This window comes from Sceloporus occidentalis, unplaced genomic scaffold (assembly GCF_023333645.1).
Source record: "Sceloporus occidentalis isolate IW3139 unplaced genomic scaffold, rSceOcc1.0.p SCAF_6, whole genome shotgun sequence".
In the NCBI taxonomy this organism is placed as follows: domain Eukaryota; kingdom Metazoa; phylum Chordata; class Lepidosauria; order Squamata; family Phrynosomatidae; genus Sceloporus; species Sceloporus occidentalis.
In genome coordinates, this window is record NW_028316986.1 from 64,103,477 (window position 1) to 64,116,122 (window position 12,646).

At 37.4% G+C, this 12,646-nt stretch overlaps 1 protein-coding gene across 1 annotated transcript in view; it reads right to left on the reverse strand.

Annotated features, from left to right (window-relative positions):
- RYR2 (ryanodine receptor 2) overlaps positions 1-12,646 on the reverse strand; it is a 421,553-nt gene that overhangs the window by 194,782 nt on the left and 214,125 nt on the right. Inside the window, exon 27 of the mRNA XM_089529854.1 lies at positions 7,775-7,870. Coding sequence (XP_089385980.1) covers positions 7,775-7,870 — 96 coding nt within the window. The remainder of the gene's footprint in view (positions 1-7,774; positions 7,871-12,646) is intronic.

A 12,646-nucleotide genomic window follows, 5' to 3' on the forward strand; every position in this document is an offset into this window, starting at 1 on the left:
AACCTTGCTTCTGAATGTCCTTATCTCAGTAGTTTATGTTATGTCTTTTTACTGGTGCCAGCTTCCATCCAGGTCAAGATGCACTCCTTATTCCTTTGCTCTAGTTTTCTAAACTCCAAGCCTTTATTTCAAAAACCATCTCTCTGGCTGACAAAGGTGACTCCATCTTTCTATAGCTTTTTTATTTCAACAAGGAATATTTCCACCACATTCCCCCCTTTTGATGTTTCATCAATATTCATATTGCATGATACTATCAACTATTAACTATGTTTATATGACACTCTAAACTCAGAACAAAACAAACCTGTCTAGCAGTTACCAAAATATTAATATTCTTACCATCACCAGGCAATAACATCTTCCAGTCGGTCCAATTTCAGAAAGACAGTGTATAGCATTAGTTAAACACACATATTCTCATTGCTTTTAACCCTTTGACACTTTTGTTGGATCTGATTCTCTGGAGTTTACTCTTGCCACCAAGCTAATCTTCTAATAGTGATGTATTGTGTATTTGTTTCATGATTCAATAGCAAAACTCCACTATAAAGAATATTGTATCTGCTGTCAGAATCACCTCTCATTGAGAAACTATAATTTTTAGCCTGATGTTACAGACTCTTGCCAAGCAACTGTTACTATGCTTCTCTGGACTACTCTCATAACAGAATAGGAATGCCCAGGGTGCCGCATGTTTCAGATGTTCCTCCACTCCAGGGGCATCTTCCATCTCACGTTTCCTCAGGGAGATCACTATGGAATAGCTCTTGTTGTGTAATGCCATTTAATCATAATAGATCTGGCCTTCACACTTTAAGACTATCTCCAGATGTATAAAGGTCTCCCTCCTTTCAAAGAGCGTCCTGGTGTGACCAAGAGTGGCTTATTTTCTTGAGTGACAAGGCACAAATCATCACTCAAGAAAACAAATCATCAACACTGAATAAATTAGAATCTAATGTTCAATTTAAATTTAAATTTTTATGCACTGTGTTAAAAGCCTTTTTAAAAGTTCCATTTGCTCACCTGCAGTATTCAATTTGTGGTTCAAAAATTAGAAATTAGACATCATCTTTAAATGTGATAGTACTTTTAGGGGGTGCAAACATTAATCAAAATTTCCTAGGGGGTGTGGGAAACAGAAAAGGTTCAGAAACTCTGCTGTAGAGGGTGATGTACTTTTACATCTAGTTTAGATACATCCATTAGCGGAATGCATAAGCTTTACAATATATAGACATTTATCTAGATATGCCTCTTCATTTGCTATATAGCGTCTGCATCTGCTGAAGTGAAGCAAAAGCTAACTAGAATGAACATAATGTTACGCCAAGGAGGGTGGTGGAAACAACTCATGCTAACACTCCATAATTTCTGATACTATTAGTTTTGCATGGCCATTTTTGAAATTTCAGCAGGTGGTGGGGACAATGGTGGAATCCTCCTGAATTCTAACTAGCCCATAAAATCAGAGTGAAAACTGAACACATTATTTAACTTCATACCTCATTTCAGATAGGATATTTTCCCCAGATAAACTATCCTACATTAAACTGAGCAGAAATATAGCTGCCAATATAATTATTCCTCTCATCCAAATATCTGATTACCTCAATATTCTGACCATTCTGAACAGTAATACTGTATTACAAATTGCTAAATATTTTTTTTAATATGGCCCCAATCCAGAAGAGTTCAAATAGCCAGAATTACATTTCTTTGGTGGTACTAGAAGCACTTTGCCCCTACCATGTTGTATAAATGAAATAATTACAAATCTATCTTGTGTTTTTCAGCCTAATTTATTTTTTGGATATTTTATTTGTACTGTTTGCATATTCTTAACATAATGTACTCTGATTTTATTATTATTTTATTTTTTTAAGTCCATAAAGTATGTATCTTACTTTCTCAATGTCTTTTCATTTCTCGCTAAAACCTTACAATATTGGTGGTAGGTATGGACAGTTTGGTAAAAGATGTTGAAAAATAAATAAAAATGTTTTAAAAGCAATTCTTGTTTAATTGCCAATAAGTAAGTGCTTCAGAAAAGGACCATCTGTTATAAAGCTGTTACAAACCATCACAACATAGCATTGTTACAACAGTTGTATATGTAAATATACCTACATGCCTAAGAATCAGGTGTTAACTTGCTTATTATAAGACTTCTTTCCACAAGCATGCCTCTAAAACAGTGTTCTTTAACCTAGTGTCCCCCAGATTTCTTGGGCTACAACTCCAAAGAACCTGTCTATAATGAGACTGGTTGTTGTTGTTGTTGTTGTTGTTGTTGTTATTAACCTTTATTTATAAAGTGCTGTAAATTTACACAGCGCTGTACATACAATCTTTTTAATCGGACGGTTCCCTGCCCTCAGGCTTACAATCTAAAAAGACACGACACAAAAGGAGAAGGGAGTGGTGGTGGGGAAGGGGCCTCTCTAGTAGGATAATACATATAAAATACATAGCAATACAGGAAATGATTCAATAAAACAGACAACAAAAGAACATCAAATAGCAAGTGACAATTATGCAATGCCTGGGTTTCAAAGGGAATGTACTAGGTTAAGGTTGCTCTACAAATGCTTATAAAGTAGACATCTGCAATAAAGTTGTGTTATTTTGACAACTAAAATTATAAAATACAGTACACTGCAATATGAAAGCGCTGCTGCCATCTGTGTGTAATCAAACTATATTTTATTCACTTATTTGGGATACAGTATTGCTTTCAGCTTTTCATTATAATATTACAATATGATGATAAGGAAAAAGATAAACACATTTGGTTGGCCTTATATATTTTCTTGTATAAGAGCTGGACAAAATATTGCTTTGCCTGTTTTTGTTTGCCAACTAACTTGAAAATAAATGATTACGTATATTTAATGTGTGAACTTCCCAATTGTATACATGTCTTGCTAGAACAGATCAGGGTTGAATAGCTCTTAAAATAACTTGGCTCAGAAAATTTTAGCTCATGCTCTCACTGGAAGAAGGAGAAATGCCATACTTGCCAATTCCTCAATCCCCTATAGCCCCTTTTCACCCCCACCCCAATAAATCCTGGAGGACTGAAATAGTCTCCATAATAGAGTACAAGATGGCACAATAGTCTGCAGAGCAGTAGAACTGGGAGAGGTGGCAGCTTTGTTTCAAAACCCCTAGTTCATCTACTGTCTTCTTGTCCTCCTGTCTGGCTCCAGGAGCATTTGTTGTTTTAAATATGAGCAAGCACATGCTGCCAGATCTTTTACTGCTCCCAACCACCTACCGACAAGCTGTTTTCTTGGTCCTGCTATCTATCCCTCACTCCCACAGGGTTTCCAAGGGACTGACTGAGATGTTCTGGTTTCCTCCTGCTTGTCTTCTCTCATCTGCAAATCTTTTCTATTATTACTGCTGATACAACAATGCTAGTTAGATTACCTTGCTGAGATGATCCCTGCCTCCATCTTGTCCTTCCCAACTATCTTGGTGCTGAGGAAGGAGAGAATCTGAATTGTTTCAGTAGTGTCTTCTACCCAGAGAAATTAATGTTCTACAGAGTAGGGATTCTAGTTTCAAGGAGACAAAGAACAAATGACCAGCAATTCTTTCCTTGAAAGCACTAATGCACATGAGCGATCTATGTAATAGGGAGCCCACCCTAGCCAACACCAGGCCTCCTTTAAATATTACATTTACCTGGATATACTCCATAGAACCCCTTGACTTCCCTCTGAGACTGCAAGGTATTTTGGCATAATTAAATAATCAGTGTATTTAATAGTAATTAAAATGTGTGTGCTTATTATTAGAGAGTTGTTATCTAAAACAAAATAGTGCAGTATAAACCAGCATGTGCTTTATAGACTATGGCAAATCTTTTAACTACCTAAGTCATGGAAGGCTATGGAACACCCTTAAACACATCTGATAGTCCTGATAAGGAATCTACTCAGGACAAGACGCTCCTGTCAGAACAGGAAATAAAAAAGGAGAATGGTTTCCGACTGGCAAAGAAGTCAGACAAGGCTACATCTTCTCACCCTACCTGTTCAATTTATATGCAGAACATGTTATAAGAAAACAGGCTTGGTCATAGAAGAAGGAGTGAAAATAGGAGGAAGGAATATCAGCAATCTAAGATACACAGACAACACCATAATACTAGCAGAAACCCTCCTAGACCTGGAACAACAGCTAAGGAAGATCAAGGGGGAAAGTGCAAAGGTAGGCTTACTGTTGAACATAAAGAAAATGAAATAATGACGATGCAGAATCTACACAAATTCAACCTAAACAATGAAGAAATAGAAATAGTAAAAGAATTCTCATACCTGGGGTCAAACATTGATAGCAATGGGGATTGCAGCCAGGAAATCGGAAGAAGACTAGGAATGGGGAGAGCAGCTATGAAAGAACTAGACAAGATTCTAAAATGCAAAAAATATATAATTGAGCACAAACTTTAGAATCATATAAGCCATCGTATTCCCTATGTATGGATGTGAGAGCTGGACAATTAAGAAACAAGAAAGTAAGAAAATCAATTCATTTCAGATATGGTGCTGAGTGTCAGAGTGCTAAGGATCCCATGGACAGCCAAAAAGACAAAACAAATTGGTCCTAGAGCAGCTCAAGCCAAAAATCTCCCTAGAAGCCAAAATGACAAAACTGAGTCTCTTGTACTTCAGACACACCATGAGACGGCATAACTCATTGGTAAAAGCAATAATGCTAGGAATGGTGGAGGGAAGTAGAATGAGAGGGAGACTGCATGCTAAATGGATGGACTCTATTAGGGAGGTATTGGCTTGTAGGAAGTAAACTGAACAGTGGAGGACAGGGGGTCTTGGAGATTATTATTATTATTAACCTTTATTTATAAAGCGCTGTAAATTTACACATCTCATCCACAGGGTCACCATAGGTCAAGATTGACTTGAGGGCAGTTTACAACAAAATCAACATCACTATTGTACACTAAACAAGACTTCCCTTTCTGCTCCTTGTCGCCACACTCCTCACACATGTTCCAATGACTTTGGAGGTTGTAACCCTCCATGCAACGACCTGTTTGAGACAGTGGAGCTTATTGCACAGACCCTTGGGACGCTCCCGGCACAGAATGGAACTGAAAACCGCCTCCTCTGGGACAGATTGGGAACGGAATGGGAACTTCTGGCGGTGGTGGCGGAGTTCCGGCATGTGATAAAATGGGTGATTACCCCCATTCTGTTCCCTTCCCAGGCTATCACCCATTTTATCGTATGCTGGAACTCCACCACCACCACCAGAAGTTCCCATTCCGTTCCCAATCCATCCCAGAGCAGCCGATTTTTCAGGAACTGTTCAGAATTAAATTAAATCCATCTCTGCCAGATTTAGAGAACACACCAGAAGAAAAGTTAGATAAAGTGTGAAGACTTAAGCATCTACTCGCAGATGAGGTAGGCATATCCTTTTTGTGAACAGACTCTGGAATACAATATTTATTGAGAAAGGTAAAATTATAGGTCAGGACCTAACATCACCTCTATCACTATCTCCATTTATTGATACAAATCACAGCCTTTTCTATAAAAGCTTCATTACCTTTTTCTATTTAGCAACTAGACTGTAAATAGCAAAAAGATGGATGGACAACTATACTTTATCTTTTAAAAAAACAGATATCCAGATTGTTGAACAAACTGGTTATCTTTTTTAAGATTTCTATTTTATGTAAAAGCTACTTCCAAATAGATAAGGGATGATCCAATAAAAGGTCAATCTCCTCCTTCTGGACACAAGGGCCTACCTGCATGCATGCCCTTCCATACCATCAGATCTGAGGACAACAACCACAACATCTTGATCAAATGAAGGGCTATGACTAACATTGTCAAATTGTTTTTCTTTCTTTCTCCTGTATCATTTTAATACCATTGCTTGATGAAGTTAGCCAGTGGAACTTCCAAAGCTTGCAACATGTATAAAGTGCACTTTGGCCAACCCAATAAAGGTATCACTGTTTTGTGGATTTTGAGTAATATATCCAGCTGTGAAAAGACACTGTTAAGTTTTGAATGCACCATATGCAAAAGGTAGCAGATTTGTGGCGTCATGAAATAGCAGCAAGTTGTATGAATATTTAATTTATTATAAAATTGTTTTATAGATTCAAAGGAGGAGTGTCATTTGTGGGATTTTCTATGTCATGTGCTTGATTGACTTTTGGTAGTTCAGCTACTTGATCTGACAGGGAGGGCACCACTGGTATCCAATTACTTTGGACCAGGTCTATGAGTGAGGAAGATGGAACCTTTTTCCCTTCAACCTGATCAGAGTCTCTCATGCAAAAAGAAGGTAGCCTTCCATTAACTGAAATGCAAGTCTAGATACAAGCTAGGAGCATAGCATGAAATTCACCTATAGAATTCACCAACAGAAGATACTGAAATTGTCACTAAGATAGAAGCCTTCAATGGGGATTAGACACCTTTATTTATAAGTAGATTTATATCCCATCTTTTCACTGTGCATGTCTCAAAGATAAGTTGATCAATGGCTGTTAATCACTGTGTGTATATATATGCCTTCAAGTCACCTGTTGGCTAATGGAGACCCCTTGAATTTGACAGGGTTTTCTTCTCCTTCTTTTTCTTCTTCTTGTTGTGTGCCTTAAAGTTGTTAGGCTAAGAATACTTACCCACTTGAATGTCATGGTGGGAGAAAGGCAGCATACAAATTTAAATAAACAAATAAATACACAAGAGATGGTTTTGCCAGTTCCTTCCTCTGAAATATAGCCTACAGCACCTGGTATTCTTTGGTGGTCTCCCATCCAAGTTTTAACCAGAGCTGACCCTGATTAGTTTCCACAATCAGAAAGAATCTGCTACCTTTAGGATATTAATCACCAGCTCCATCTTCATAGACAACATGCCACTCTATCAAATTGGCTAGACAGCAAGGGATAAATAATCACAGATGGCTGCTTTCATGCCCTGCTTGCAACTTCTTGGATATTTCTCAGTGACCACTTGGTAACTCATCCAAGCAGTATTATTTAGTATGGACTAATAAATGTAAATAATCCATTTGTGTTAGTAATTTAGATACAGGTGATCTTGAAGTGACAGGTGAAACCAATGAAAATTAACCACCTTGGGTCTCATGCCAGGACAAAGAAGGGGTACCAATAAAAAAAGGAAATAAAATAGTAAGTACTTTTTAAGCAGCAGAGATGACAAAAATAAAAGTTAAAATTCTAATAATTTTGCATGGATGTTTTTACACTGAGAAAGATCCTCTCCCATGTGGCCTCTCCCATGTGACCTGAAAGATGAAATATTCTCCCATAAAAGGGAATTGTCAAGTATTTTAAGAACTTCAGATTTCCTTCTGCACTGGCTCCAATGGTGCCCTTTCTCTCTCTCCCCCCCCCCCCCCATTATTAAATAACCTTGAACAAAGCAGAAATTCCCACTTATGGAATTACAGGGCTGGAAGATTATTTCATTTATCCCTCCCCATTACCACCACTGTTATTTCCCAAGTTATTCTGGGCTGCAAGGTACCCCAACCCCCCCCCCCAGTGAAGATTTTCAGAGGATTTAGGGGGGCTGCAGGGGAAGAAAATTATCCACCACCAGTACTCCATTAACATGTTCTGGAAGCATCCTCTCCATGGGTAGGATTCCAGAGACAGGAGTGCTGAATCTTTATTTTATACTCTTATTTTATAATGGAAAACCAATGTATTGTACGAACCTGTGCTTTACTTAACAGTACTTACTTGTTTGTGATCCCTGTCATCAGTGATGTCAGCACAGTTCTGTGAAGAGGGCATACTAAATAACGTGTGGTCCTTCTGCTGGCTGGCTGGCTGGCTCTGCAGCAGCAGAATAAAAATACTATGTACAATCATGCATAAACAGTGGCTCTTTCCCTTAAAAGGTATCCTGGGAAGCAGCAGTGGATTCCAGAGGAAAAAAATGAAACAATACTAAGGACTTTCCTGAATAGATGCTGAATAACTGAAGCATCAAGTATTTGACATTTTATCTTTAATTTTACTAGTCTTAGAGATACAGAAACAAAATGGGGGGAAAGTATCTCGTCAGTCAGTTGAAGAGATCATGTTTGTTTCTTATAGTAATTGTCATGGATGATTGAGCATAGAGCTAGACATTACATGGGACAGAGAAATGCCCCTCCTCTGTGGTTTTCCCTCTCTTTGTCAACACAAGGTGGGACACAAAAAGGAAGCATTCAGCATTGCTCAGTCTCTGTATTACATCACTAACTGCCACTGTGATTACACTCTATCATACTATATGTTCTATTAAATGATTAGACAAGGAATAATGGAAGTTATGGAGCAACAGTAACTCTGTGTCTCTTGTACATCTTGTTCTGTCCTAAGTATATATGTTTTTTAAAAAAAACAGAAGCAAGTCTTTCTATGCAAACTCATTCCACAGCAGGGCCATTGATAACAGGCTCTTACAGATCGCTTATTGATAGAGTCACCATAAATGAAAGTTAACAGGATGGCAAGCAACAATAAAAACAAAAGGATTAAATACGGAAGTATCTCAAGCAACTACACTATGGGGCTCGACAGACCATCCTGAAAAGGCGGGCTGGAGCCATCCATTTTTGCTCCTGAAGGATCCAGCAGCAACCCAACTGCATGGGCTCACTCCACACCAAAAAGAACCTGCTAAAAGTAGGTTCTTTTTGGTGCATGGGGCCACCACCATGAGTGCGCCATTGGTGCACTGAGGCACATTGATGACACAAGTGTGGCACCATGACGTGAGGACAGAGCACCGCACTTGCATCATCAAGGCGGCCTCCGTATGGATAGAAGGCCACCATGATGGCACCACTACTGCATGCTAGGGCTCGGGAGTGTGAGAATACTCCGCACTCCCGAGCCCTAATTTTGGCCCCAAGCCAGCACAAAGCAGCGGTCTGTTCCAGGCCTATATTACTCAGTATATGTAACATCTCACAGCAATAATCAAAAGATGACAGATGAACCAGCAATACACTCAAGCAGGGACACCAAGCTGAAGCATTAGTGCAATATCAATAAAGTGAAGCAATACAATATTTAGATGAGAATTATTGCTGCTTCCACATCAGTCTTCCCAGCCCCAGAATTGCAATCCTTTTTGTTCACTTTTTTTTCACAGAGCACCTTCATGGTATTAGTCAAAATTCTGTTGCTAATCCCAACTAGAGCAATTTTCCTGAGTCAGTGGGATTTATGCATTAACTCCTCATTCAATATGCAAATGAATCTTGTAGCAACTTTGAGACTAACTGAAAGAAAGAAGCTGGTAGCATGAGCTTTCTTAAACCTACTTAAGTGGAGTCATGCATCTCATTAATCTGAAAAAGTAGGCTCAAATCTAGGAAAGGTCATGCTACCAGCTTCCTACCTTTAATTAGTCTCAAGGTGCTACAACATCCTTTTGCATACTAATTTTCCAGAGTAAAATGGATATGTCTTTGAATTCTATCATCATTCAACAATTGATGCAATGAATCTAATATAGTTGGGAATAATCAATGGGTTTCAGGCAACTGTTGCTGGATTCCACAGTTTTCTATGTCCTACTATGTTTTCTCAGACTTAATTTTTGGAATTTTTTGGCTACATAATGCAATTACAGCACCATCCTTCTTAGTGGTGGCAAACAAAGTACAATTATTACCTTTACAGGGCAAATATCTGATTACATTTAAGAAGCTGTCTGCAATGAAAGTTCAGCTCATTTTACATTTCTGAGTGGGAAGTAGTGCTGAATTGCCCATTATTAGCCAAATTTTATTAAGTATCAATAATGTGTGGATATGTGCAAAAAAAAAAAAAACCTTGAACAATAAAGAAGGCTGACAGGAAGAAAATCAACATATTTAAATGTGATTCTGGAAAAGAGCTCTATGAAACCTATGGACTGCTAAAAAGACAAATGAATGGTTTCTAGAAGAAATCAGACCTTAATTCTCACTTAGAAGCCAAGATGACTAAATTGAAACTGTCATACTTTGAATATATCAAGACATGGTGTAATTCATTGAAGAAGGCAGTTATACTTGATAAAGTAGAAGGCAATAGGAGAAGAGAGAGTCTGTTTACAAGACCAGAGCAGGGCCACTGATGACAAGCTCTTCGAGATCTCTTATTGACAGGGCCACCAAAAATGAAAGTTAACAGGATGGCAAGTGACAATAAAAACAAATTCTATTTCATTTTAAATGTAGGAAAACATTGAAACAATACAGGAAAGAAAGCATAAACTTTATCCTGTGCCAGAGGGAATGCACACTGACTAAATAAAAGGAATTCAGAAATCTTCCTGCCACACTGAAATGACACGGGAAATCTGCAAACAGAATTATTTCATTCAGCATTAGAAGCTACTTGTACTAACTAAAACTCACTCATGAATAAACATCAATACAGTGATATATTGTATTGTGTGGAATGGTCATTAATACTATTCCCAATCAGTTGTGGGAAAGTAAAACCTCAGCCTCACTCAAAAGTTTTAGTATGGAAGCTTCTTAAATGAAAGGCAACTTTTGCTTCCAGTGTCTGGAATATATTGACAATATTTCTATGAAGTGCACTTTAAGATGCTTTTGGTAATTTAGCTGCACTTATTTTTCCTAGATTAAAGCCATAACTCCATGTGCACTTGCATGGCAGTAAGACCTACTGATGTGTGATTTGCTATTGTTAAAGGTACATAAGAAACATCTGCAAAGCAGAGACTGTTGAACTGAATGAAGAAAGCATTATTGATGAATAATAACTGGAGTAGATGGGATGAGGGAATTAGATAGGAAATCACTAAAAAATTATATGCATGTAAATCTAAAAATCCATTCATGGTATGCAGATCATCAATGAAAGAGTAGTAATACTAGAGCATGTTTGACTGGGAAAGTGGTTGTCTATGAAATAATTGCCTATGAAGTCTAGAAAGTCTTAAAAAATTAAAAATCTGTGCAGTGCTCAACACAAAAGAGAGTTTGGAACAGTAAAATCTAACATATGGAGCAATGGTTTTGCTTTTTGTTTTTTTAAAAAGGCACTCGTATATAACAGATGGATGCTAATTCATCATACTAATATATCTACAATTTAAAAACGTTATGGAGACAAAATATAAATGAATAAAATGTAAGTGGAAAAGTAGGTATGTTCATTATCTAATCTCTTCGATATTTAGGAAATGTCTCAATCCAGGGTGAGAATGTCTTCCTTTGAACCATTTAAAGGGGAAATGGAGGGAGACAGGCTGATGTTACAGACACAGTGACACTCAACAAGACTTTAGAGGCAAAAATGAGGTTGTTACCATTACTCAATAAATTTCTCAGAAATGGGAGTTTTAAATAATAATGGAATAGACGCTAAGCATATTACTTCTGAAAAGTAGTATCAGAACATTAAGATACATTAAATTATCTTAACAAGTTACAAAATGCCTTTTGAGGCAAGTTGTGAATAATGGAACCATAGAAGCATAGAGTTGGAAGAGACCGCAAGGGCCATCCAGTCCAACCCCTTGCCATGCAGGAAATCTCAATCAAAGCATCCCCAACAGATGGCCACCCAGCCTCTGTTTAAAGACCTCCAAGGAGGGAGATTCCACTACACTCCAAGGGAGTTTATTTTGAAAAGTATTTGTCTTGGCTCTAAAAGCAACCAGTTGGGAATCTTTGGAAGTCCATGAGCACTGGTGCTTGTGGCTGTAGAGGGGGCTTTTAATGGTGGGAGTCATTTTTTGGTTATTTCTTGTTATACTTTTAAAGTGTTTCAATTCAATAATTGGTTTTAGCATGACAGTTTTTTAAAAAGTAATAACTGGATGGATTTTAGCTCATTCTCCTTTAATTCATGTTATCAACCATCTCACAACCTGTACAGGGATAAAAGTAGATAGTAGATAAATAAATCCCAATTGCTGTTCATAAATAAATTTATTTGACGGTTAATAAGTGCCACTACCATCATGAAGCCTACTATCAAAGTAATTTTAAAAACAGTACAGTATATGGGTAACGGCCCCACGGATCTGGAACAGCCTTCCGGAGGAGCTCCGTCTCATGACCTCTTTGGAAACATTTAAAAAGAGATTGAAAACCGTACTCTTTTGCCAAGCGTTCCCCCCAAGGAGTGATGACTACATGACCAATATGCCTGCCAACAATGATATTCTGTCTTACCCCTGGATGTTGGATGCTGTTGGATTGTTGTATTTTACTGATGTTGTATAGATGGACCATTTTGCGTTTTTATAGTGTGTTGTATTGCATTGTATGTATTGATTTTAGTAGTCTGTAACCCCGCTTCGATCCTTTGGGAGAGGCGGGGAAACACAAATAATAATAATAATAATTATTATTATTATTATTATTATTATTATTATTATATCTAAATTAACTACTTCTGAAGACCAGAGGGACCTCAGCAATCATCCAAAATACATTTAATTATTCTGTAACAAAATGTAATATTTCTTATGTATTCTATTTAATGCTATTATTAATAAAATATAGCAAGAATATGTGTAATTATTAAGATAATTAAGATAATTATTACTATAATAATTACTATAATTAATACATATAATTTATTATA